The sequence below is a fragment of the Gymnoscopelus braueri genome (genome assembly GCF_963280865.1).
Source record: "Gymnoscopelus braueri genome assembly, chromosome: 15".
NCBI lineage: Eukaryota > Metazoa > Chordata > Actinopteri > Myctophiformes > Myctophidae > Gymnoscopelus > Gymnoscopelus braueri.
The window spans coordinates 29,401,842-29,428,710 of NC_137620.1; the positions used below are offsets into that span (position 1 = coordinate 29,401,842).

The following is a 26,869-nucleotide window of genomic DNA, read 5'->3' on the forward strand; positions in this document are numbered from 1 at the left end:
GGACACACACACCCAAACATCCTGGATTCAAATCCAGCTAGTGACCTGTGTTTTGAATGTCATCTACACGTTTGTATGCCCCTTTTCCTTTCTTCATTGTTTAATAAGATGGAAATACCTAAACAAATAATAAAAAAAAGAGAAAACGTCCAATCATGTACCCAGCTGCAGGTGTTGGAATGGCTACAGGCAACTAAGAATTGCTGGTATCCTTTGGCCCCGGTGGTTGCATGTACAGTAAGGGTAGTGCACATTAATGCAACTGAAGTACATTAACAAGGCTCTGTTGGACTATATGGTCCCAAACATGATTATTTATGTGTTGATGCATTTACATTCACTAGGTCATAGGCCATTCAGTCACTCATATTAATTCTTCATCTCCTGCTTTAGTTTAGGAGCACAAACTGTGATTCTGATGTGGGACTGTTTCAGCACAGCTTGGCAGGGTTTCTGAATAGGAAATCGTCTCCAAAGGGTCGGGTTTATCCGGGTTGGGGGCAGGATTATCCATCAGTCCAGCTGCTGAGCTTTCAGCCTCTTTTTTGCTGTCAGTGGAACATTTCCGAGGAGGGGGCAGGTCTGTGCGGTAGAAGAAGTGTGGCAGAGTGGTGATGACCAGGGCTCCCAGAATGAGGGAACAACCAGCGAGCACAAAGGAGGCGAGGTAGCTGCCTGTATAGTCCTTGAGGAATCCTTTGAAGAGCGAGAAAACAGATGACATGAGAACCAGTGAGAGAAGGAAGAGATTATTGGACTGAAGAAAAGCAGGACGAAAGAGAGATGCCTCATATATTTTACCTTAGAGATGCCTCATATATTTTACCTTAATCTTTAACCCCTCAGATTGCAAGTTTCTTGGCAGTTTTTTCCAAAATGTAAAATAATTAATGTTTGCTTTACCTTTTCGGGCCTCTAGGGGCATCACACAATCATGTTGACAGATTATGATAAATTAAGAATGTTTGTTGACCTTGGCCTTTGGCCCTTTTGACTCAAAAGATAATCATCTTTTCAGGGCAGCCTACTGATCATCACTGTCATGAGAATCCATCTATTGGTTGACCACACAGACAGATGTGATTACAATGATTTGCCACACATATGTAGGCAGTGTAACTAACTCTATATAATGAAGTGCCCCTTACTATACAGCACATGCGCAGTAATATAAACTTCCTGCAGCTATATCAGCAGATCGTTTATTATATTTGGCTCTCAAAATAATTAGATCTCTTTGTTTTGTTGGATCGTTCTTTTCATTTTAGATCTATCTCTAAACATTTGTTTTTTCAAAGTTTCCATCTTTATGTTTTGTTGTTTGGCCTTGGAGCTTGTATAACAGATGCTTTGAATGTCTCCCATCAAAGATGATGGAGCAAGTCACACGACTAGATGCGTGACACCCTTCTCACTTAAATCGTTCACTGAATAGTTAGAAAACCACAATTGTGCACTCACCTGACAGTGGAGCCCCCAGGAGTGCGCCAATGCTTTCGATAATCATCAGGAGCCCCAGGCCTCCCACCATGCGATCCATGCCTATAATCTGAGGCACCACAGTGATAATTATTGGGCTCAGAGCTGCTGCACAGAAGCCATATGCCAGACTGGACACAACCAGACCTGCATAGGAACCTCCCAGGGTCGCCATGGGCAGCATCACAATAAACGTGCCTGTCAGGCATGTCCACAGAGTGTGCCAGTGAATCAAACGCATCTTGCCCAGGTCCGCGGACCATCCCGACACTATGCGGCCCACTATGTCAGTGATGCCGGTGGCAGAGATGACGAAAGCAGCTTGGTACTCGGACAAGCCCACCTGGCGGGCGTGGGCCACCAGATGGATGTAAGGAATGAAGTAGCCAGTGTTGAGGAGAGTGACACCCACACAGTAGGTGACAAAAGGCCTCTCGAAGAGCAGCGACAGCTCCAGGTAGGAGTAGACCTTCCACAGGAAGGCAGAACTTGAAGATCTGGAATCTGTCTTTGCCTGGAAGCAAGATGAGAAGGGGAGACGGCACATTTCACATTTCATTATATATTTAAGCAATAACTTGCATATTCTCACCTGTGCAGTTGATGCAGATTTAAAAGTACACCTTTATCCTGACACCAGTCACCATCAAAACATTTGATGGTCCATTTTGTTTGCTTAACAGTGTTTGCTTCATTTCAGGTTTGTTTTGAGTTTTTCATCAATCTCTTCTTTCAGCAGCTTTAAGGAAGAGACCGCAGAATACCTTGACTAACTAATCAGAAACAAGCTAATTGAGTTAAGCCTGAGTTATACTTGGTTGCGCATCGTGTCGTGCACCGGATATAGCTGATTTGATGCGTTGTGAGCTAGATGTTGTAGATCGCACAACTACATATAAATAAGGTTTAAGACTTGCATAATCAATGTGCATGCATTCCAAATGGTTATCCTATCCACAGCAATACGTGACAGGGTATTATAATCGCTGCTGTCTGTGTCTGTGAATAAACTAACTAGAGAGCAGATGACCGGATTGCCATAAAACTTGAAAAGGTCAAAGATGAAGGTCACAATCAAGGTCAAGCCAACATAATCAGTCATATCTTAGGAGCTGTGCGATGTAGAACAAGAGATGTTGACATGGTCAGAGTTTGTTTAATATTTACATGTACTTTTTAACTAATTTCATGATGGGAGTTATATTCCAACTCGGTTATTCCTTTTAATAACCAATTCCCCGACTACATTTTATTTAGTTAGTGATAAGATTTTTATACTAAAATAAACCTAGCCTAACAACTTGCCCTACCTGAGCCACTACCTTAGAACCTCCCAGGGGACGAATAAGTGCACCGCAGGCCACCAAGTTGAGGCTGAGCCCCCCCAGGATGAGCAGAGACCCCCGCCAGGTGTAAGTATCCACCAACAGCTGGAAGAGGGGGGTAGCAAGAAAGCAGGCGATGCCACTCCCTGTGGATCCCAGTGACAAAGCTAGGGAGCGTTTGCGTGTGAAGCAGCGCATCACTGTGGCCATCATTGGTGTGAACACCAGTGCCCAGCCCAAACCTAGAAGAGAGAGAGACCGAGAGGGGGGGTGTGATGTTCTGTCCCTAATTTTCCTGTGGGGCTTGTCCACTGAACACTTCATTTGGCCTCGTTCATAAACTGCACACACAGTAACTTATTATTGATAGCTAAATATTGTACGGCCACGCCTTCGGCCTGGCGGAGACAAAAATGTGGGCCACAAAATATTATTTTGATCACTCAATAATACAGTCAAATGTGGCCTCAGTATACTTTATTTGGGCGGTGTAGCCGCCCCTATAAGTGGGGTTGGGACACCTCATTAGCTGTATTGTGATTGGCTCATTAGTACACCCCTAGCTGTACTGTGATTGGCTGACTCTATTGGCTGACTCTATTCAGCACTGTGATTGGCTAGCGAGACACATGATGACATTAATAACCTATAAATAGGATTATGCACTTTAAAAAAATCCATTTTTTTAAAGTGAGCTTCCATCACTATGATGACCACTGTGATGACCACACCGCCCACTTCACACTGGGTGTGATTTTTTCTCTCACTATGGCCACTCCGGGGCTCCATAGACAGGGAGCCCACACACACCATTAATAGAGTCCGTCTTTGTTTTTTCTTTTCTGTATATATTTTGACGGCATCACCTGGTTCATAGGTTGTTCACCGACTTCTACAACCACAATAATGAACCAATTTGCCACAGGTTAACATTAACACATTAATATTGTACTCTTAACTACGTTTTAAAGAGTGATGCACTACCTGTAATGACACCCATAGTGAGGTAGAGATGTATGAGACATTTGGCCTGTGAGGCCAGTATGAGGCCCAGTCCAGTGAGGCAGCCCCCTGCCATTACTACTGGCCTGGCACCATACGCATTACACAGTGCTGTGCCCAGCGGACCTGGAAAACACACACACACACACACACACACACACACACACACACACACACACACACACACACACACACACACACACACACACACACACACACACACACACACACACACACACACACACACACACACACACACACACACACACACACACACAGTTAGTTACACGATCCACCACGTCTGTTTACACGGACATTGCTAGTGGCCAAATGGGTCTCTTGACAGAGTGGTCTCTTGGCAAACAAGATGTTAATTATTCATAAATACTTACACAATTAGAGGTAATGAGACATGAACTCACTAAAGAACTGCACTGCTGCCAGTCCTATGGAGCTGATCCAGGAGATGGCCTGGGCGCTCTCCTCAAAGTACTCCACAAACTCCACAAAGAAAACCCCCAAACTGCGGATCACACCAAACACCAGCATGTAGCTGACAAACATGGCCCCCACCATCACCCAGCCATAGCCCCCATCTGGACCTTCTGGCTCCGCATGCTGGGCCTCTGGCTGGGGCTTGGCCTTAGTCATGGCTGAGAGAGAGAGAGAGAGAGAGAGAGAGAGAGAGAGAGAGAGAGAGAGAGAGAGAGAGAGAGAGAGAGACAGACATGTTGGAAATCATGACACATCATCTCATGCTATTATGTTGTACAGTCAAACTGTAATATTTCACAGTGTAATAACATCAAACTGTAAATGTACTTGGCTCCTGGTACAACACTTACCTGGTGAAATCAGCTACAGATCGAAACAGTTTTCAGCACTGCTTGTTCAACCTCCTAGTTTGATCCTACTAGTACAAGCGGTGAGCTGAACGGAAGGTATCACTTTCTACTGTCACAGCCTAGATTCAAACTGGCCACCTGCAAACAGTCCAAAGTACAACAGATAAGACAATTTGTCTCTCCAGACTCCAATACAAATATCATGTCATATGACAACATACTTTTAGAGATTAGATTCTGCCCTAATAGGGAACATTGCTACAGTATACGGTTTGTTGTGTAGTAGTGGGAGTTCAACTTCTTAAAGGTTTTAAACATCACACCTCATAAGGTGGCCATTTGATCTTGTATTTAATATCCATCATCCAAATGATTACACATAATTCTAAGACAGAATGCACAGATGGGAGATACTGTGTTGATGGGTCTAATGGGCCTAAACTTGTTCAATAGAGTAGCATGATGAACACTTTGTTATTATTAAAAGATGTCCACGAGTCTCTGAGCTCGAGTCCGAGTCAAGTCTCAAGTCTTTGAGGCTCGAGTCGAGTCAAGTCTCAAGTCTTTGAGGGTTGAGTCGAGTCGAGTCCGAGTCAAGTCTCGGGTCTTTGAGGCTCGAGTCGAGTCGAGTCTCAAGTCTTTGAGGGTTGAGTCGAGTCGAGTCCGAGTCAAGTCTTTGAGGGTCGAGTCCGAGTCAAGTCCCGAGTCTTTTTAAAGTCTTTAAAAAAAAAAAATGGGGGGGGGGGCATAAATGTAAAAGTATAGACAGGTCATAATAAATCACATTAGATTCACAGATTAGAGATTTTATGTATTTTCCCCACAATTTATTTTCATTCAAATGAAATGTGATTGAACTTGCACTAATAATGACTTTAGTTGATTTTTCACTCTTTAAAATATAGTATTTCTTAATTATTAATAATTACAGCTTGTAGATTAGCTATTTTCATGATTTTTAATTGTTTTTAAATAATAATAAAAAAGGAACATACAAGATTTCCACCCGACAGCGATAATATATAGCCAATATGGTTCTGTATCAGTATATGAGTCAGTTTTTGCAGATTTCATTCTAATTGGCTACTATGCCTGCATATGAATTTCATGGGCCTGGGTAGGTCACCCTGGCTTGGCGGAGATATGCCCTGTTGCGCACACTCGACTCCGCACAGCAGTCCAACAGCAGAGCAGGTGAAAGCAATTCACTTAAACGAGGGCTGTGTTGCGCACCAAAAAACTGTCTAAATGTGGATCCCCAGTTCAGATATGATTCTTTTGGGGGGTCACGGCCTGAAAAGGTTTGAGAACCACAGCTTTTATGCAGTGAACATTACATGAGCGTAGCGTTTACCGTGGTGAAGTGTTGAATATTCACCCAGCTGGGTTTAACGAAATGAAAATCCGATGTTTCCTAAACGTGCTGTCACAGATGATCCGACCATCTTATAAAAAATGTAAGCATATGCCAAGATAACTGAGGTTATATAGCTGATTCTGAGCTAAACATATTTGTTTAATTTCGAAGTTTTTATATTTAAACTTTATGATGAAAGGCCGCGGCGGCCACACACATAGCAGCTGTTGCGCTCGCCTCTCCATGTTTACGTTAATGAGCAGCATGAAACAGCTTGACTGACGGCCGATCTACACCAGACTTTTCAAAGCGCGCGTATGCGTGGCGCGTAGAGCGCGTTTGTTTAGATCCAATTGATATCAATGATAGCGGCTACACCAGGCGCGCGGATACGCGAGTCCCGCATACGCAGGCTTTAAAATAGGACTGGATCTAAAAGTGCGTGTGTGCGTGTGTGCGTGTGTGCGTATATGCGCGAAAAAAGTCTGGTGTGTTTCCACCGAAACGGTGGAAACACACCAGACTTTTTTCGCGCACACACGTATATACGCACACACGCACATACGCACTTTTAGATCCAGTATGCGGGACTCGCGTATCCACGCGCCTGGTGTAGCCGCTATCATTGATATCAATTGGATCTAAACAAACGCGCTCTACGCGCCACGCATACGCGCGCTTTGAAAAGTCTGGTGTAGATCGGCCGTGAAGCGGCTCCGCGCAGCGCGCACTGGAGCGGAGGTTTCTTTGCGGGGGGGGGGACAGGGGAGTGGAAGTTTTTTGGGCATTTCATTCATTTATTTGTCCAAAAAATAAACATATAATAAAGATTGTCCACGAGTCTTTGAGGCTCGAGTCGAGTCAAGTCTCAAGTCTTTGAGGCTCGAGTCGAGTCAAGTCTCAAGTCTTTGAGGGGCGAGTCAGAGTCGAGTCGAGAGTCTCGTTTCTGGCCACTCGAGTGCGACTCGAGTCCGAGTCCCTAACTCGAGTCCCCATCTCAAACCACTGGCCCTCTTTCATGTGTATGAACTAATTAGAGTGACGTTTACATTCATAATCATCTATTCTATCCTATTTAAACCACCTGGAAAATGCAAGCATTGCATATATTTAAAAAGGCAACTTAATTACATTCTACTGTGTTATTTACTGCATAAAAGGTGTCCATATTAATAGAGATTATAACTAATTATCTAAATCCAAGCAGGGGGATTTTAATATGATGTAACGGTACAATGCTGCAATCTGAAAATGTAGGCCTAATAGCACAGTCCAAGTAGCCTACATAAGTGCACATTACTTGTAACCTGTGACTAATCAATGATATCTGCACACAGCTTAACAGACATAAAAAGAAAACATTATTCACAAAACCGTCAACCCTGTAAAGAACATTGTGACATATAATAGATGTTCCACTATACTTCCAGACACAGTAGTTCAGCCAAGCCAACATCACCAGTACACAGTCAGACGAGCAAACACATAGACAGTCATTTCTAGAGTAGCGGTGCTAAACTCTGGTGAATCCACATCAATAAATGTTGTACTGAATGAATAGCTAGCAGGCTGATAAATTGTATTTTGGACTTCAATTACACACCTTCCTTTAATCATCTGTTTGATTGTAATGTCAATATTTGAAATTCCCAGTAGGGGGCACCATTCTATTATTTTTGCATAGAGGGTCTGTAAGAGTATCCTTCCTTTCTTTCTTTTTTTTTCTTACAATATTTTGTAGATATTTTCAACCATGAGACATAAAAGGGAGGAAAAACTAGTAACATCAATTATTAGAATAAAAATATTTATAACGTGTTGTGATGATTGTTATAAAGCATTATGAATTGAAGTGCTTATAATTACATATATTAATATGTACAATATGTCAACGGCATATGACTTATTACTAATTTGTGAAAAACTAAAGTGAAGGTGCCCTTTCTGCATTAGAATCATCAAGAAGATTATCAAGGAAAGGTAGGTTATTATATTAAATAAAACCTTAAATGTTTTCTACCTGTGCTGACCTGTGTACCCAGTGGATAACGACAACTGTCCCATAAGTAAATCCAAGAGAAACAATCCTAGTTCTATCTTTAGTGGTGTGTGGAAAATTGAGCTATGCTCCCTAGTCATGTTTTCCAGTATCTGGATATTGAAGGACGTTGCCAAACACAAGAATACGTTCCCACTTCTTTTTCACACTTCACACATAGCCTAAGGGAGATAACTAAGGTCCAATTCTGTTTAGACAGTAAGGGATACGCTGTAGTTCTGTGTAATACTATGTACTGGCTCTCTCTGACTCCATTACATGAAAATATTTTCCTAGCAGATTCAAAGGCAATCTGATCAGTATCTCGGTATCAAGTTCAACATCCAAGTCCTTTTCCCACAACTCCTTAGATCTGTTGTCCTTGAAACACAGTTGATAGACTTATTGTTTCATAAAAAGAGATAGAATTAAGAATTTAATAATATTGCGGCAGATCTTAGTGTTAGCTATATTAGGATTGTTTTTTACCTCTGCAGAAAGTGCACCCAAATCAGTTGAAATAATACTTAAAGAGAGAGAAAGGAGCACAACACCATATCCACAGGAGACTCCTGTCCTAAATAATACAAAAGGATCTACAGTATCTATGAGATCAGATTGGCTGCTCTAACTCTTTTGATGTAACATTAGTGTTACTGTCAGCAATCAATGCTCATGTAAAGTACTAATAGACAAAGCACTTAGAAATGAAAACACAATGGCAACACATTTCCAGTGAGCGTAGTGTTTTAGTCAGTGTTCAAAACATTTTCCTATTAGTACAACAATCATATAATATAATCTTATATGGTTACAAAATCTTATTCAAATTAAGACAGACACAAATCATCATCATCGTCATCAGTTTTCGTTGGGTGCAGGTTGGGATTTTGGCTTGGACTATGGGTAGACATAAATGTTTTGAGGCTTCACTACAAATTTTATGAAATACTTAAGACTTGTGAAGTACAAAAATAAAAAATAAAGCATTGATTCTCAGGCTAAAGAATGTGAAATGACAGAAGATTTCAAAACAGTGACCCTCAAATGTGAAGCTTTTTGCTATATATTATATTATATATATTACAATTCCATCAGTGCGTACATAATAATAATGGTACATTGTACTAGCTTAAACAATTTTTCCTGTGGGAAAGGGAACCATTGGCCGTAGTAAGGAACCTACAGAATAATGCCGTTTAAAAAAAGACCACGGTAGCTCATTAGTAATGGTATATGGCTCCTTCCTGCCAGCCATTACACTGCTGGCTTTGAACACTTGCCAAGGCATAACGTGTGAAAAAGAATAGGTAAGTCTCCCTGCTTGACGAAACAATAATAATTGCTGTTGAAAGAGTCAGCGCATTATGTAAATGTTGCCAAGATCATAATAAAGGTTAATAAATAAACCAAACTTACAATATAGCTATTATTCACCATTCTCGACTTGAACAAAGCAAAAAACAATATGATCATTATCATTTATGTGAGAAAAAAAAAACCTCAACCTCATGTTTGACAACCATAATTACTCAACATTGCTTCATACTGTACACCTACTGTACCCGGGGATATCAGGTGTAACATATCACACTTTGGTTGGACAGCAGAGATGTGTTTGGTTGAGATTATGATACGTTTATACTGTAGACTGAGGACTGTGGTGTGCCAGGAGACTACCTTCAACTACCCGGCACTGGGAATTAAGGCTCACATGCTATGGTTTACAGTGACCAAAGGCCAGGGTTCCTGCAGTTTCACAAAATCCAGATTCTTGCACAGCCCATTTCTTCCGTTAAGTATTTGAGCATGGTCTGTATGTACGATAGGCCTATATGGCCTAAGCTGAGGAGTTTAGACTGGTATGGTCCTGTAATATCATTTGTCTTGCCTGCCCTAATTGGTACCCTTGGTTAGTGTAATGGGAAGTTTTTTTTTAGGAATGTCCATAAACTCCTTTATAACCCAAGGAAAGGCAGAACTCTAAAGGGACTCCTATAAAGCAACATCAGACCTGACCTCACTAATGCAGTGTTATTGTCCAGGAGTACTGCACTTGCATGCAGCAGCTTTGGAAGTACTGAATTCTCTGTTAATAATAGCATTCTGTTATGCACAAGAATTCAAGATAAAACGTGATCTGGAAAAACGAAGGAAACTGTCTGTTCTGCCCCACTTCTAAGAACATGTCCTTAAACATGCTCTAGTGGAATAGAACGCTTCTGTAAATAAACAACCAGCTGAATGTAGTTTTCAGGTTACATTTTTACAAATGATCTATGTGACATTAAATGTTTTGGCGTGTCACAGTGACCCAGTTATGGCACTCCTGCAAACCTAACCTACAAACCTAATGCTCTTTGAACTTGACTCAAACCTACAATGGGTTTCTCTATCTTTAAAGGACATGCAGTAACACCCTTAGTTTGTTTCTCAAAGTGCAAAAGTATAAAGAAAACAATATAAAATGTGCTTGATTGGTAAACATGAAAAACATACACTTTATCCATGTTTATTACACAGCATTGTTAAATACAGTACTAGATTCTGCAGCTGCCTATGTTTATGTTGCTATGGAGCATAATCTTGATAACAAAAACATAATATTAAATAATACACATTTTGTCTTAACACCACTTAGACCCGATATATATATATATATATATATATATATATATATATATATATATATTTCACTAACCGGAGTCACACAAGGTTCAATACTTGGTCCACTCCTTCTCCCTCAAGGCTAAATCTTTTCGCAGAAAATATTTAGGAGCTCACAAGATATCGCAATGCAACGAGCTTGTAGATCTGCTATTATTACCGAATGTATTCCCCAGGATAGGGACAATAGGGTTCAAGTGGTTAAATCATTGGTTTCATTCATAACTAACTGTGTAATAAGCTGGATCATGTGCAGTGAACCAATGAAACCCTTCAGGGTGACGCAGGACTGAAGTGAAGCAGAGGTCCTTCATCACCCTGTCGGGGTCTGCGGTGTCAGGTAGTTATAGCGTGTCAGGTAGTTATAGCTTCATCTGTTGGCAACTGCTGTGCTTTATCTGTTGGCAACATCAATCAATCGCTGTGCTTTGAAAAACATTACTTCATGCTTGTGTCAAACAAAGCAAGAGGTAAATTCTATGTCTCTCCACCATCAGAGAGACAACCGTACTGTATATACTTCATTGACTGGAGTACCCCAGGGATCTATAATAGGTCCCGTCCTTCTTCCCCCTCTACACCAAATCTCTTCGCCACAAATAGCCCATCTCGTAGATCTACTAGATGGCTATTTTTGCGTAATGTTCATCCAGGAATAGGGACACTAGGGTTCATGTGGTTAAGAAGAGCTTATGTGAAATTCACACCAAGTACTATAATGTTTCATAAGAGTCAGTAACGTGTTCTGTGCTGAACACTGGACAGGACAACCACTGATGGTCCAAATCTGATCACATGACGTGGATGAGGAACCTCATACTAAATCCCAGGAGGATCACCCAGCCATCAGCATCATGGCTGTATGTCATTGTCGTTCTGAATTGAATTAAGTCATGTAAAAATGAGAGGGTGCTGAATGTGAGCCACTGTTTAGTGCACAGAACACTCAGGCCATGACGATGTGTAATAACATGTAGTCCCCTGTCTTCTATCAGTTTACAGAAATGGCATGGAAGCATTGGTATACAGAAAAGATAGATCTAAAATGTTCGAAATTATGGGAAACCGAGTGTGAAAACTCAGCCCAGCTCCACAGGTGTGCAAATTGGAGAGTGCATAGATTATAACTGGAAAGCAATCTGTAATATAATATATCAAAAGATATATTATATTACATTTTAATACCAGAATTGGTAGATTGCACATTTTCATAGCAATACATGCCACCCTGCAATGCATGAACAGTAAGCACACTAAGGCCAGCAGTGATGTGTACATGATATACGAGTAGTATACCTAGTACGTGCCGAGTACATAGGATATGTAGGGAGTGTGTGAGGTTACACATTTCTTACTGTCATATGATCCAAGATGTGAGGCTGAGCGAAGGCTGTTCTAGGAAGCCTGAAGGCCCTCTCCAACAGTTGCGCCCTACGCCTTCATTTTAAGCTCTGACCTCAGGAGGCAGAGTGATAAAGACACAGATATGCAGAAATTCTCACTGGTGGCTCACCCAGTTTGTGCGTACATCACATACAGTGTAGTAGTGGACTCACACCAAATCACCCTGGAGTCAAATCCAGCTAGTGACCTGTGTTTTGAATGTCATCTACTCTTTTTACACCCTTTCTCAGTTCTCTGAGAAACGTCCAATCCTAGGTTGATGGACCCTCTCTGTAATAATACCCCGCTGCAGGTGTTGGAATGGCTACAGGCATCTAAGCATCGCTGGTATCCTTTGGCCCTGGTGGTTGCATGTAAGGGTAGAGCACATTAATGCACGGGCCCAACTGAAGTACATTAACAAGGCTCTGTTGGACTCAAGCAATATGGTCCCAAACATGATTATTATGCGTTGATGCATTTACATTCACTAGGTCATAGACCATTCAACCACTCACATTAAGTCTTCCATCTCCTGCTTTAGTTTAGGAGCACAAACTGTGATTCTGATGTGGGACTGTTTCAGCACAGTTTGGCAGGGTTTCTGAATAGGAAATTGTCTCCAAAGGATCGAGTTTATCCGGGTTGGGGGCGGGATTATCCATCAGTCCAGATTCTGAGCTTTCAGCCTCTTTTTTGCTGTCAGTGGAACATTTCAGAGGAGGGTCTGTGAGGGAGAAGAAGTGTGGCAGAGTGGTGAGGACCAGGGCTCCCAGAATGAGGGCAGAACCAGCGAGCACGAGGGAGGCGAGGTAGTTGCCTGTATAGTCCTTGAGGAATCCTTTGAAGAGAGAGACAAGAAAACAGACAACGTTAAGCGAGGAGAGAACCAGTCAGAGAGTGGAGACATTATTATATGAAAAAGAACCAATAAATGAGGACATGCAAGAGTGTCTGCTTGACAGTTAAGTAAAGTTATTTACTTCAGAGTACAATTTGGACTTTGTCGTGTGGTGGTGGTGGTGGTGGAGGGGACAGGTAACAGGAAAGATTAATGGACATAAAAAAGGACAAATCCCTTATCACATTGCATTAACCATTCATAATAGGTGGCTTTGTTGTATGTCATTGCAAAGTACCTGTACTTTATGTGGTTTTGTTACTGGCACAAACTAAAAATAATATAAGTACAGCTCAGTCACAAGTAATAATCTATTTAATGTAGCAGGTGCATTGCTCAGAAGAGTTCAATAAAAGCAGAAGAATGCCAGCCCAGCACTCAAGGACATGTCCTTTCAGTACTTTTTATTCAAGTATGCATGGTGGCAGGTGACACACCTGTGCTGTATTTATTATCACGCTGAGGAAGGCTCTGCCAAAACAGTGGCCCATCATGCCTACTTGAATAAATGTACCTGAAGTACACTTTTGTGAGTGTTGGCATTCTTCTGCTTTTGTTACTAGCACAGACATCACTTTGATATTGTTCAGACCGTTCTGCAAGTCCACAGACAAAGAGAAATGGCATTAAGAGTTTACAACCGGTGGGATAGAGAACAAATCAATTTTAGCAAACGTAGCAACATTGGACTGTCATGACCTTCATGAGGTTTGAATCAACCATCAGTAGTTTCTCTGTCTTAGGATGTTCTGGGTGAGTTGGGATTAGGATGTGGGTTAAAGAGATTTGGAGTAGTGTTAAATCTACAATAGTTCGGTTTTATGGTTGTTGACGGAGAGAGGTAATTGCAACGATGTCTTAACTACAATATAGATAACTTTGACATCGACGACCAGTAAATGTTCTACCTGGAGTAGGAACCTATCCAACCACTGCAGATGTGCTAGTTATATTGTACTAACATACTCTACCATACACATTTGTTAAAAAATAAATAATGCTTTATTAAGTAAGAGTCCCGGATTGTAGTAAGAAGTTATTAATTGACTAACCCTATGTCTTGCAAAGAATTATATTACATTGTTAACTCAAACAATCATGACCTATATGTGAAGTACACGAACACACGAAACAACCAACACTGTTCAATGAAGTACCCCCTATACGTATGTGCACTAATGAACCCAAAAGGTTAAGCAATATTGGTTCGTTTTACAATTATACACAGAGGAAGGCCTTTGGCCCACATATTTGTATACTGCTTTTAGTATTTTGTGTTTGAGGGTGTGTTCTTCATTTCTTTGTAGTCTTTTTTTTTTTTTTTACAGCCTTTTACGTGATTAAATAAGACTGCTCCATACTTTTTAATTCCTTAAAGTAACTCACTGAGGGTTTGGAATAGCCAGGTTGAGGAAACTTCTGCTCTCTGTCTCTCTCAAACCAGACAGTTTGAACAGAAGTGAAGGAACACTGATTTGGAAGTTAGGAGTTACTAACAACACTCATTACAATTCTATGAGAAAATCATTGATGAAAGAATAAATGACCCTAAATTCCTGTTTGCCACAGTTGATCATCTTCTTCGCCCCATTAAAGATTACACATTAACCTGACCATGGACTGCAGTGTCGTCATGGCAGACTTCTTCAAACAGATGATTCAGAACATAAGAAAGGAACTCCTTTGTGATGAAGCAGCATAAAACACTAGCGCAGAGTTTTTTATGGTCTTCTCCTGTTGACCTTTTTCTGAAGTACCAACAACCCATGTGTCATGTGATACCACCACCATCTTCTCAGACTTAGACAAGGAGTACAGTGCCACAGGGCTCTGTACTGGGGTCGATGCATCACTTACAGTACAAGCTTCATCTTGAAGGAATTCGTCATAAACATGAGGTTGGCTACATTGTTACACAGATGATACATTTAGATTTTAATACACATTTGTGCTAATATCTTGCTTCTAATAGATATTCCAATAACCTCAAATTAAACTGGGTAGCCTGAAATGCGATCTTTGGAATGCCCTGCCCATAGAGCTGAGGCTAGCAAGATCTGTGTCTTCTTTTAAATCACTTCTAAAAACCTACCTTTACGTTAAGGCCTTTTCTTAGCCGTTTTGTCTTGTGCTTTTGGGTTTCACATTATCAGCCTCTAATTGCTCTTTCTTCATTATTAATTGTTGTAATCATGTGACCTATTGATTATATGTGTTGCTTCTATGTATGTTGTTTTAACCTGTGTGGTTATTATGCTGCCCTTTTATATGTAAAGCACTTTGTAACCTTGTTTGGAAAAGCACTATATAAATAAATTCATTATCATTATCATAGTAGTTGGTTCTCAACAGTAGTACATCAGACAACTAGGTGACTGGGAACTCATCATCGACAGCACAGCAACATGGTTCAGTCCAGTTCTGCTGTACAAAACCTTGGGGTTATCCTAGATATTGACCTAAGATCTAAAAATCTGCTCTAGGTTGATGCAAAAAACTCAATGCATTTCTGTTTTCCAGGATTGATTACTGTGATACATTTTTTACTGGGGTCACCGAAAACAAACTAAAACATATTCCAAATTCAGCAGTCAGAACTATAACCCCTACAAGGACCAAATGCACCTATTCTGCAAGACTTACAGTACATTGGCTTCCAGTACCTTGCTGTGTACAATTCAATAACATTCAAAGCTCTCAATAACCTGGCCTCAACTTCTTGTACTTCACCCAACTGGTCGTACTCTCAGATCTTTTACTGCAGTCCTACACACCCTCCACGCATCCAATGCTGTTCTTATCACTATGTTTTTATACGTTTACATTGATACATTTGTGTTTATAATGCATATATTGCTATGTTTTTGTTTATATTGCTACAGCTTTACTTTATGTTTCAATAGTATATTACTATATTCTTATTGTATGGACACGGTTATTCGAGTATTTTTTATAAATATTCTGTTTATTTTATATACCCGTTATTCGATCACGATCAAAGAGTAGCGCACATCCGAGTTCTTTGAAAACAGGTGCTGGCCCTGAAGTGAACTGAGATCAAAGGAAGTTGAAGAGTATGGGCTCGAAACGTCACTCATAATATAAATATATATACACTTTGACAAAGGGAGCAACTACAGTGTGCGGCTCAACTTCCTCTGATCTCATATACCTACCCGTTACGTAAAATGACTTGAAATAACTAATATGAATCATGCAATGCAAAATAAATATTACAACCCCAACTTAGCACTATGATCGTCACATGTGCACTCACCCGACATCGGAGCCCCCAGGAGTGCTCCAATGCTTTCGATAAGCATCACCAGCCCCAGAGCTCCCACCATGCGATCCATGCCTACAATCTGGGGCACCACAGAGAAGATCACCGGGGTCAGAGCCCCAGCACAGAAGCCATATGCCAGACTGAACACCATCAGACCAGCGTAGGATCCTCCCAGGGTCGCCACGGGCAGCATCACAATAAACACGCCTGTCAGGCTTGTCCAGAGAGTGAGCCAGTGAATCAAACGGATCTGGCCCAGGTCCGCGGACCAGCCCGACAGCACACGGCCAAGCATGTCAGTGATGCCGGTTGCTGAGATAACAAAAGCAGCTTGGTACTCGGAGAAGCCCACCTGGCGGGCGTGGGCCACCAGATGGATGTAAGGAATGAAGAAGCCGATGTTGAATAGAGTGATGGCCAGACAGTAGGTAACAAAAGGCCTCTGGAAGAGCAGAGACAGCTCCAGGTAGGAGTAGACCTGCCACAGGAAGGCAGAACATGAAGACCTGGAATCCGTCTTTTCCTGGAAGGGAGATGGGGAGGGGAGAGATATGTGGAAATTCATTTTCACAAAACATCTGACATTTTATTCTATGTCCTTATTCATACATAACTCTACTTGATACCAATTTATCCACCTGATGAATTAACAAAACACCTGACATTTTATTCTATGTCCTTATTCATACATAACTCTACTTGATACCAATTTATCCACCTGATGAATTAAAAAAAGGACCATACTGGTATGTGTAGCCCTTTGAATGTGGTTTGATTTTGAAAGAAGCCTCTGAATTCAGCTCAGTGTGGTATAAAAATCTACTTCCAGAGACTTGATGGCCAATACTGACTCAATTATTCAGGTACATTCAGTAACATTGGACAAAATGTTAACATACACAAAGTCTAAAAATAAAACAAAATAGTTCATATATGAAGCTGTGTATGTATTTACGCTGGTATGGTCCTAAATACAAAGTGAAAACATTTTGGTTTGTTACTAAGGCAATAGCAATAAAAAAAAAAGTTTTTAATATAAATCAATTAAAACTAGAATCAACACATGTGCTGGCCATAGCCTCAGGCTGATATACAGTATGTCAGCATTTCTGAAGCACATTTCACAGCGAAGTTGCTTAATATTTAAAAAGAATAGAAACGCTGGTTCAGGAAATAAACACTAGCTCCAAATGTATAAACAAACTGATTAAGTCACCAGTTAAGCCTAGCAACTTGTCCCACCTGAGCCACAACCTTACGACGTCCCTGGGGACGAATAAGTGCACCGCAGGCCACCAAGTTGAGGCTGAGCCCCCCCAGGATGAGCAGAGACCCCCGCCAGGTGTACGTGTCCACCAACAGCTGGAAGAGGGGGGAGAAAGCGAAGCAGGAAATGCCGATGCCTGTGAATCCCAGTGACAAAGCCAGGGAGCGCCTGCGTGTGAAACAGAGCATCACTGTGGCCATCATTGGTGTGAACACTAGTGCCCAGCCCAAACCTAGAAGACAGGAGGAAGGTGATCCAGATGAGTGTATGCCTTTAGCACCTGCATGCATACGTCGCACCAGGCCTCAATCGCTGTTATTTTTATGGCACTTGAAAACAAGGCAGGCACACACCTGAGCAAGCCATTAGGCAATAGGGCTGGTAACTTTCCTCAGAAATGATATTCGAATATTGGTCTTAATTATTATTATTTTTTTAATGTTTATTTGACAGGGACAATACAAAAAACAATGTATCTAGTGCTCAGATCCAATAAAACATATATTTTGTTTGTTTTTATAACTTGATACATTGTTTTTTGTATTGTCCCTGTCAAATAAACAATAAAAAAAATAATATATATATATGTATATATATTCGAATATCGAATATTCGTTTACCAGCCCTATTAGGAAAGCGAGTGCCCACACAAGCAGCCGATGGCCTTACATGTTGATAAGCACACTGTCTGAGTTGGCAATGCCATAGTTATTATCACCCGTTTCCAAATTGCACATTGTAATTAATGTAAACAGACTGGCTGCAAGTGGGCACATGCCACTTCCACCCAGCCAAAGGGAGGACAGCGTATAGACAATGAAAACGATGGGGCAGTGATTTGTGAAATTTGCAGGTGCAGTGTCTCTCAGCTAACCTGGTGCACAATGCAAACATGGCCGTAGCCAGCTACTGTATGAGACCACCAAGGTCTGGACCACCATATGGGAAGGGGAACAAAACAAAAATAATCATTCTTTTGAGTGATGCTCTACCTGTAATGACGCCCATAGTGAGGTAGAGGTGGGTGAGGCATTTGGCCTGTGAGGCCAGTATGAGGCCCAGTCCAGCGAGGCAGCCCCCTGCCATTACTACTGGCCTGGCACCATACGCATTACACATTGCTGTACCCAGCGGACCTGGAAAACAAACACACACACAAACAAACACACACACAGTTATAAGATCCAACCTGTCTGAGGCCAGAGGGGTCTTTTGAAATTCAAGATGTTAACTAGAAATTGTGCTCCTCGGAGCACAAGTCTCCGCCAGCAGACTATAGCAATTATATTATCATAGCAATAACTAATGAGATACAGTAGAGTAAAAGATATATACTGTAGTTAAATAAAAAGGTCTTGTTGTGGGATCAATTCAACTCTAGTCCTCTTCTGTGTTACTGTTGTAGATGAGTATGCTTTCTTAGCTTTGGCCTTCTGCGCCTTTGCTTGACCAATGTCAGGTGTTCTCAAAGGGACACACACACGCACGGACGGGTGATTTGGACTAGAAGATACTGTTCCAATCAAGACTGATTGATCCTGTCTTACCTCGCTTCAAAAACGTAAACGGCTTTTTGAAGTGACACACCTTTTTATTATAGGATTGTATTTCGTCATGCGTCCCTCTAGCCAATCAGAGACATTGATGTCAACATATTGACACGTATTAAGAGTTCGGCTTTGTTGTGGGATCATTTCAACTCTAGTCCTCTTCTACGTTACAATTGTAGATGAGTATGCTTTCTTAGCTTTGGCCTTCTGCGCCTTTGCTTGACCAATGTTAGGTGTTCTCAGAGGGAAACACACACGCACAGACGGGTGACTTGGACTTACTGAAGGTACTGTTCCAATCAAGTCTGATTGATCCTGTTTTACCTCACTTCAAAAAGTAACAGCTTTTTGAAGTGACACACCTATTTATAGAATTTTATTTCGTCACGCGCCCCTCTAGCCAATCAGAGGCATTGGTGTCAACAATTTGACACGTGTCACGTGGAGCTTGCCCAATGTTAGCTTGGCTAACAATGTTTGCTCACACAAAGCGAAAACATATTCTCCACCTTCGGCGGAGACAATTATTCATAAATTCAACATGGACTCACTGAAGACCTGCTGTGCTGCCAGTCCTATGGAGCTGATCCAGGAGATGGCCTGGGCGCTCTCCTCAAAGTACTCCACAAACTCCACAAAGAAAACGCCCAGACTGCGGATCACACCAAACACCAGCATGAAGCTGACAAACATGGCCCCCACAATCACCCAGCCATAGCCCCCATCTGGACCCTCTGGCTCCACACGCTGGGCCTCTGGCTGGGGCTTGGCCTTAGTCATGGCTAGGGGGAATAGAGTGAGAGAGATTCAAGGTATGTGAAAATGACAGGTACTGCACAGTAAAATCCTCAGTTTTACTTCAACCACATGAACCCCATTCCTATGCTGGGGCAAACCGTTGGCAAAAAAATAGATCATCTCTTTCCAGCAAAGAGATTTGATGTAGAGGGAAATTCTAGTGTACCTAGTATATAGCCCTGGGGGACTCTGGTCAGTTAAATATCTCTGTCCACATGTCCCCTGGTGTGGGTAAATGTACATGTCAAGTATGTATCTCCCTCCCCCAAAATGTCCATAAAAAAAAGGAGCTTTACAGTACCTCTTTCTTATCATCTTTCTGCATTTATCTCCATTATTTGAATATGTATACATTTGATTCTTCAGAACTCCAATAAGATCAGTTAATTACACAAGTATCCACAGAGAACACTCGAACAGACACACCACCAAATGCATCTTGGTGAAATCATAACAAGTCAGTTATTTCCTCATTGACAGGACCCATGTGTTTAGTGGGGAATGGACGACCGCTTGTTAAGTATCACCAAAGATTGTTAATATAGGAAGATACACACTCCATTGGAGCCACTAGAGGCGAAGTAGTACACAAATCCTACAAATGGTCTCCTAAGTAGGCGTGGTTTGCTTCTCCCCCTACCATCCCACCACCCTCCCCTCTCCCTGGCTGACAACGTCATATGGATGTGCATTTGTGTATTTTCTTCATTAAAGAAAATAAATGCTTTACATGTTTGAAAGTGCACTGTTATTGGCAAAGATGTTTTTAAAGAAACCCATAAAATTCCCACCACAAACTCACACGTATTATTCAGTCTTATGCTAGATGTGCTCCTGTTTCTGCTCAACATTGTAACAGGTCCTTTTAATTATAAGGTATATATTTTACCACTATTGAATATAATGTGTTTAGCATGAATGTTTAGCAAAATGTCATGATTCCCAAATCATACCCCATCAACCAAGACAGTTAATAATGGAAAATTATATTATTGAGCATTGGAACACACATTTTATTACATTTTTTAAATGTCCATAATGATTTCACGTAGGCCTACTACATTCACATATAGAATCTCAGTTTATCAGTTTTTAGAACATCTTATGGGGACAGAGCATAGAGTTCAAATCTAATATAATAATACAATATAACATAAGGGACAGACAGAGCCTAGCCTGGTAAACCCTCCCTCCGGAAATCTCATTTCTATTTGAATCAAATAGAAATGAGATTTCCGGAGGGAGGGTTTACCAGGCTAGACAGAGCCCTCTATGTCTCGTCCGTCAGACTGCAGATGGACTCTTCAGATATCTTCCCAAATCTCGCGAGAGTGTGTTGCTGGGATAGAGAAAAGTCGATAACAAAGTTGATTTTCTCCTAATTTGTGTCACAAAAAAAAAAACTATTTTAGTATGAAAATCGTGCATATTTTTTGTCTTGTGACGATCGGCTCCAATATTTAGTTCAGTAACCATGGAGCTAAAGAATGGTTCAGAAGCTGTGTTCACGTTCACTCTTCCATTGGAATCAATAGACTCCAACTTGCTTCCTGTCTCCTAAAAAGGTGTCCACCTACGTCACGCAGAAACAAGGAGAAACGGGAAGTAAACCGGAGAATGCGACTCTTGCTGTTTTCCTCTTGGGTATCACTCGAAGTCCCTGCATACTTCCTCATCGACAAAAGCATGTCTTTAGTGAGGCTCTGATTGGCGTTCGGCATGAGATGTTAAACCCTGTCCGAGATGCGTGCTCTGCGTCAAACCCGTTTTCAGTGAGTGATAGTAGTCTGAAGACCAGATTTAGTTGTAAAACATTTACAGTATATTAATGCTTTGGATATATGCAGAGCACAATAAATTACCAGGATATTCACGGGTAAGCTTCAAAAAGACATTAACCAAACAAAAAACATGATTTATGGGGGAGCGAGACTCGATGTGTAAAATATGGGGCAACAGCCAAAAGGAAGGTTAACACGGTTTTCTATTTTACATTAATGAGGAAAGCCTCCCTGTGGCCCCCTCTACTATACTCATTCACCTCACATAGGGCAATAAATTCCTGTTTCACAATAAACAGAAAAGGCCTGCACACTGAGAAAACAAATATTGAGGCTTGTTGGATGCAAAGAAATATTTATTTACATAGTGGTTGAGCCTCTTTGAATGCAACATTTTTATTTATTTTTTGTAAGTGTGCGCCTGTGCGGATCTTTTCTGTTTATTACACTAGACTATCATGCTGGCCTCTCCCATCTGGCTCAATCTTTGGTAAGTCTTGAGTTCAAGAGCACAAACCTTTAAATTCCTATTTCACCATGCAGAGCATCTCCTGACTCCTGTATTAAGCTGCATGACCAATCAGATAGATAGATGAGAGACGAGATAAACGAAAGCAGAAGAAAGCCAGCACTCATGGAAGTGTCCTAATATATTTAAAAAAAATATTCCAATATGCACGGCAACACAAACGCAGTCTGTATAAAAAGTACCTGAAGGACACTTCCAGGAGCGCTGGCAATATTCTGCTTTATTGAACTCCTCTGAGCCATGCACCCGGTAAATAGATTATTACTTGTGTCCGAGTTGTCCTTGCATTCTTTCTAGTTTCTTTCTCAAATTATTGTACATCCTGTAGATGGATTAAAAACAAAACAAATATATAAAAAGCAGGGAGGTTGATCTGGAAGGACACTGCTAGCATTTTACACAGAAATTATTAAAACTAGCCGACTATTACAGTTGGCAAAGTCCAAGTCTGAGGAACTCCAGCATGTAGTTCCTCAGACTTAAAGGTGGTCTAAAGTGATAAGCTCTATATTCTGATAACAGGCGTCTCTCCATCTCTGTTTAGCAAATGAAATACTAAACTCAACCATCAGTACTACTGAAATAATGGCACATCATGCAAGCCTTTAAACTGAAAGCATACTGAATAAAGGTTTGACAGTCTGAAGGGAGTGTACATGTACATAAGATTCTGTGCATCCATTTCTCTTTGTGTGTGTGTGTGTGTGTGTGTGTGTGTGTGTGTGTGTGTGTGTGTGTGTGTGTGTGTGTACCTGCTAAAGCAGAGGAGCACAGTATCCCAAAACACCAGACTTCTGTGATCCTAAAGATGCATAAAAACAGAATTCCAACATAACTGTACAGTACTGTACTTAAAATAAAATAAAAAAGCATGTAGAAAAGATTTTGGTCTGTTGAAAGCCCCCCTCCCTGATAATATAACAAGCTGGAGTTCAAATGTTCAACCTCACACCTCCAGTAGTATAAGGTGGTTGATGGTTCAACCATTTTGATTTCATAATATCCACCTATGGAATTTAAGCACACAATGGAGGGGCACAGAAGGGAGATGTAGCCTATAGAAGTAATAGTTCATATCCCAAACACTGTTCAATAGAGTTCCAAGATTAACACTGTCTAAAATAACCACTCTACAACTGCACACACACATGCTTGTACCATGATGTTAACAAATGTTACATTTAGCTTAATTAAACCAATTCTATCCCATTTAAATCCACAAAAAAAGTATTCAATTACAAAAGACCAAACAGGCAAGTTAATTTCATACAATTGTTTAATTCACCATCTAAGTGACAATAATCTATGTTATTAATATAGACAGTGCCAGGCAACTGTTGCCTTGGATCAAGACTATCATAGATGTATTTGATGCGAAAGCAAAACATACATCTGTGATAGTCTTGATCCAAGGCCAGGTAACTGTAACACCATCTAGATCTGAGAATTGGGGTTTTAAAGGTCTGTTACAGTCAAAGTGCACCTTTACTTTTTTGTAACCTATAGTCCAGACCCAATTAAGCGAATAAACACCATAGTCAGAACCTCTCCAGCCCTGTAAAGAACATGGTTGTAGATTGTTCAACCATACATACCTCTAGACAGCGTGTAGCGTTGTTCATCCAACATCACCAGTCAGTCACATGGAGCTTCCAGTCACATCAAAACCCCTGCTGATCGGATTCCTCTGGTACTGAGCCATACACCTTGCTCTGTAGTAAGACGGTGTCGCGTGTCAAAATAAAGAACCAGATCTACAAGCTATACAACGCGCCGACGTGCAACGCGTTGTTGGCTTGTAGATCTGTTGTTTTGGGGAACAGATAGACTGACACACACTGTTGCCAGATATTGCGAAAGAAACAAGCCCAAACGAAGCGAGCCCTTCGCCCGGCCTAATACATTGGCTATTTTCAAATAGCAGATCTACAAGCTCACAACGTTTCGCGATGCGACGCATTGTGAGCTTGCATATATGCTATTTTCAAAATATTTTAAAAACACGAATCTTGAATGGGTTCCCCCCTGGCATAAAATGTTTTCATATGGGGCCGGGGTACGCACTCCGCAGACAAATAAACTTGAAAATGAAACACTGGTTTGAACAACATTAGGAAACAAGGATAAATAAGCAACTACACTTTAGAAACCAGCCCAAAAAAACGCAACCAACAAAAACTACCAATTAAGCGACTTTACAGAAAAACAATCCCACAGTAGCTTATAATAAGCGGACATGGCAACCCTGAGACTGACGATTGACGAATGATATTGCAAAGAGGACAATATGTAACTACGCTATGGTCCAATCACGCTGAGCTCCGCGTGCGCTGACCCCGCCCCCAGTTCATCCAAAACAACCATAGAAAACAACTCGCCAGTTTTCATTCTGAATTACCCGGTGCAAATCCGGTCTAAAGCCCGCCTACTGTATCCGCTAGTTTTCACGTCCACCCCCTTAACTCTTTGGTCCACGCGACTCCACACCTGAAAACACCGTTTCCGTATCCGCTCTACACACACAGGCCGGTGTTTTGTTTGTTGTTCCGGTCAGCAACCTGCAAAGTGACCTGATCCCAACCGAAAACAACTCTGGTTGCGCAATGGCAACGCAATTTCACGCCATAGTGTAGTACAACAACAGTGGTGGGAAAAGTACAGAAATGTTTTACTTTAGTAAAAGTCAATCAATACTGCAATGTAGAAATACTCTGTTACAAGTGGGTTAGGTTAAGATGCAGTGCCAGTGCAGTAATATTTCCCGAATCGACTTTTCGGTCGGCTAAGATGTTGTTTCCTATATTACATTATGGCAGTGCGCTTTTCCTTAGTTGTGTGACATTTAGATAGATATACATATACCTTATAGATAGATAAATACTGGCTGGAGGTTTACAAGTGTAGTCTAGTTTACAAAACATTCCGGTGGACTAGCTGTCTCTAGAAAAACCTGCAAGTGAAGAAACGCAAGAAAGCTTGTCACAGCTCTACATGATCCCTGAAGGTGAGGAAGGTTTCACTGCGTAATATATAAGCAATTGACACAATTATTAGTTTAGGTATTGGATGAAACAATGGGAGCGTCTGTTTTATTCTATCACAACTAAAAACCGTTCACAACAACAAACTGTTTAGCAAAGCGCCTCCTGTTGTGTAACGGGTGGACGCTAGAGGGAGACAGACCCTTGACTCAAAAGTGAACATTGATAACCTGAATATTGGGCCAGGCCGAGCAGCGTGGTCAGGGAGAGAGAGAGAGGCAGTGGTGTAAAGTAACTAAAGTACATTTACTCAAGTACTGTACTTAACAATGTTGAGGTATTTTTTACTTTACTTTTCAGTACTTTTACTCCACTACATCTCAGAGGCAAATATTTTTACTCCACTACAATTATTTGAAAGCTTTTGTTGTTACTTTGTAGATCTTGATTATTATTACAAAACATACATTAACCACTTCAGCCGAATCAGCCCTATACATTTCGGCCATTTGAAAATAGCCAGACAGAGTGAGACAGAGAGTATATATATACACATGCATGGAGTTGGTTTGGTGCATGTGCATACACTCTGTAGCAATGATTACTATCAGAGATAAAATAAAAATTCAACCAAAGAATATCACTTAGAGATTTTCTTTGGTTAAAATAAGTGTTAAATAGCTCTATGTTCTGATAGAATTCATTGCTAGAGTGTTTGTTCAGTAACAGGATTTTCCATGTCTCTCCAGCTCTTTATCAAACAGAAAATGCATTTTCAGGTCTACACATTTTATCCAATCAGGATAGAGAACTCAGACAGGACACAGATTAAACAAGTGAAATTGGAAGTGATGACACAAAGAAATGAGCAGACAAAATTGGAACTGGAACACTATAAAGATGAAGCTGATAAATGGGTACTTTCTCCTGATTGGCTGAAATGTTGTCACCTACCTGAAAATGTATTCTCTGTTTTATCAACGAGCTGGAGAGACTCAAAAACTATCACTTACCCTACATTAAGTTCTCACTCTGTTCAAAATTACCCAAAACAATATACTGTGTGTAATTTGCTCCAATCAGGGTTTGTTAGGAAAATATGACAATTGACCCTTTGTCAAGTCCCGCCCGTGGTTGTGCCTCTCTTCGCACCCATTGGTTGCTGTTTCTTGGTTGGACAAAAATCCTCTCTCTCCATCCACTAGCATTGAAATAACGTGTTTTTCGGTTGCTTCGTATTGATATTCAGTGTATTCAATTCCTATTTTAAACTTGGTCTCAGTAAAAAGGAACATCTCAGGTGCAGGATAGTGATTGGTCATAAATTATGTTTTTAAATGTTTTAGAAAATTCCACATAAACAACCATAAGACGGAACCAGGGTAGAACAAGGCAGAAAGAGCCTGCTGGTTAGTCAGTAACGGACCAATCAGAATGCTGACAATGGGATGACTTTGTTGTACCAGATGGATAGAAAGGTTGGGGAGAGGCTGAGGGTTGGAAAGTCCCTCTCACTTCCAACGTTTGTCTGCAGGGCCTGGACAATAAACTCAAGCAGCCACAACTCATCACCGATCAGGAAGAGGAGACGACAGAGGGTGAGAGAGTTCAACAGGGGTCTGGAGCCCCCCCCAAAGGACCTCCCATCACTCTCAGGAAGCACCAGCGAGAGCATAGTGG

At 41.1% G+C, this 26,869-nt stretch overlaps 2 protein-coding genes across 3 annotated transcripts; both read right to left on the minus strand.

Moving 5' to 3' along the window:
* Positions 1 to 394: 394 nt before the first annotated feature.
* LOC308101472 (monocarboxylate transporter 13-like) lies at positions 395 to 4,457 on the minus strand (the record flags this gene model as incomplete). Its single annotated transcript, XM_080450889.1, has 5 exons — positions 395 to 696; positions 1,462 to 1,993; positions 2,790 to 3,046; positions 3,789 to 3,932; positions 4,229 to 4,457. 5 exons carry the CDS (start codon positions 4,455 to 4,457, stop codon positions 395 to 397), a joined length of 1,464 nt encoding a protein of 487 aa, XP_080307015.1.
* Positions 4,458 to 10,684: 6,227 nt separating this feature from the next.
* On the minus strand, positions 10,685 to 23,991 carry LOC308102415 (monocarboxylate transporter 13-like). Of its 2 annotated transcripts, XM_080452120.1 has the most exons (7): positions 23,804 to 23,991; positions 22,961 to 23,010; positions 19,652 to 19,882; positions 18,543 to 18,686; positions 17,526 to 17,782; positions 16,275 to 16,806; positions 10,685 to 12,937 (listed from the first exon to the last, which is right to left on the minus strand). In XM_080452120.1, the coding sequence occupies exons 3-7, from the start codon at positions 19,878 to 19,880 to the stop codon at positions 12,642 to 12,644; spliced, it is 1,458 nt and encodes a 485-aa protein (XP_080308246.1). In that variant the 5' UTR covers positions 19,881 to 19,882; positions 22,961 to 23,010; positions 23,804 to 23,991; the 3' UTR covers positions 10,685 to 12,641. The 2 variants fall into 2 exon arrangements, with proteins under 2 accessions (XP_080308246.1, XP_080308247.1); XM_080452121.1 differs by lacking the exons at positions 22,961 to 23,010; positions 23,804 to 23,991 and adding an exon at positions 20,200 to 20,334.
* Positions 23,992 to 26,869: the final 2,878 nt, after the last annotated feature.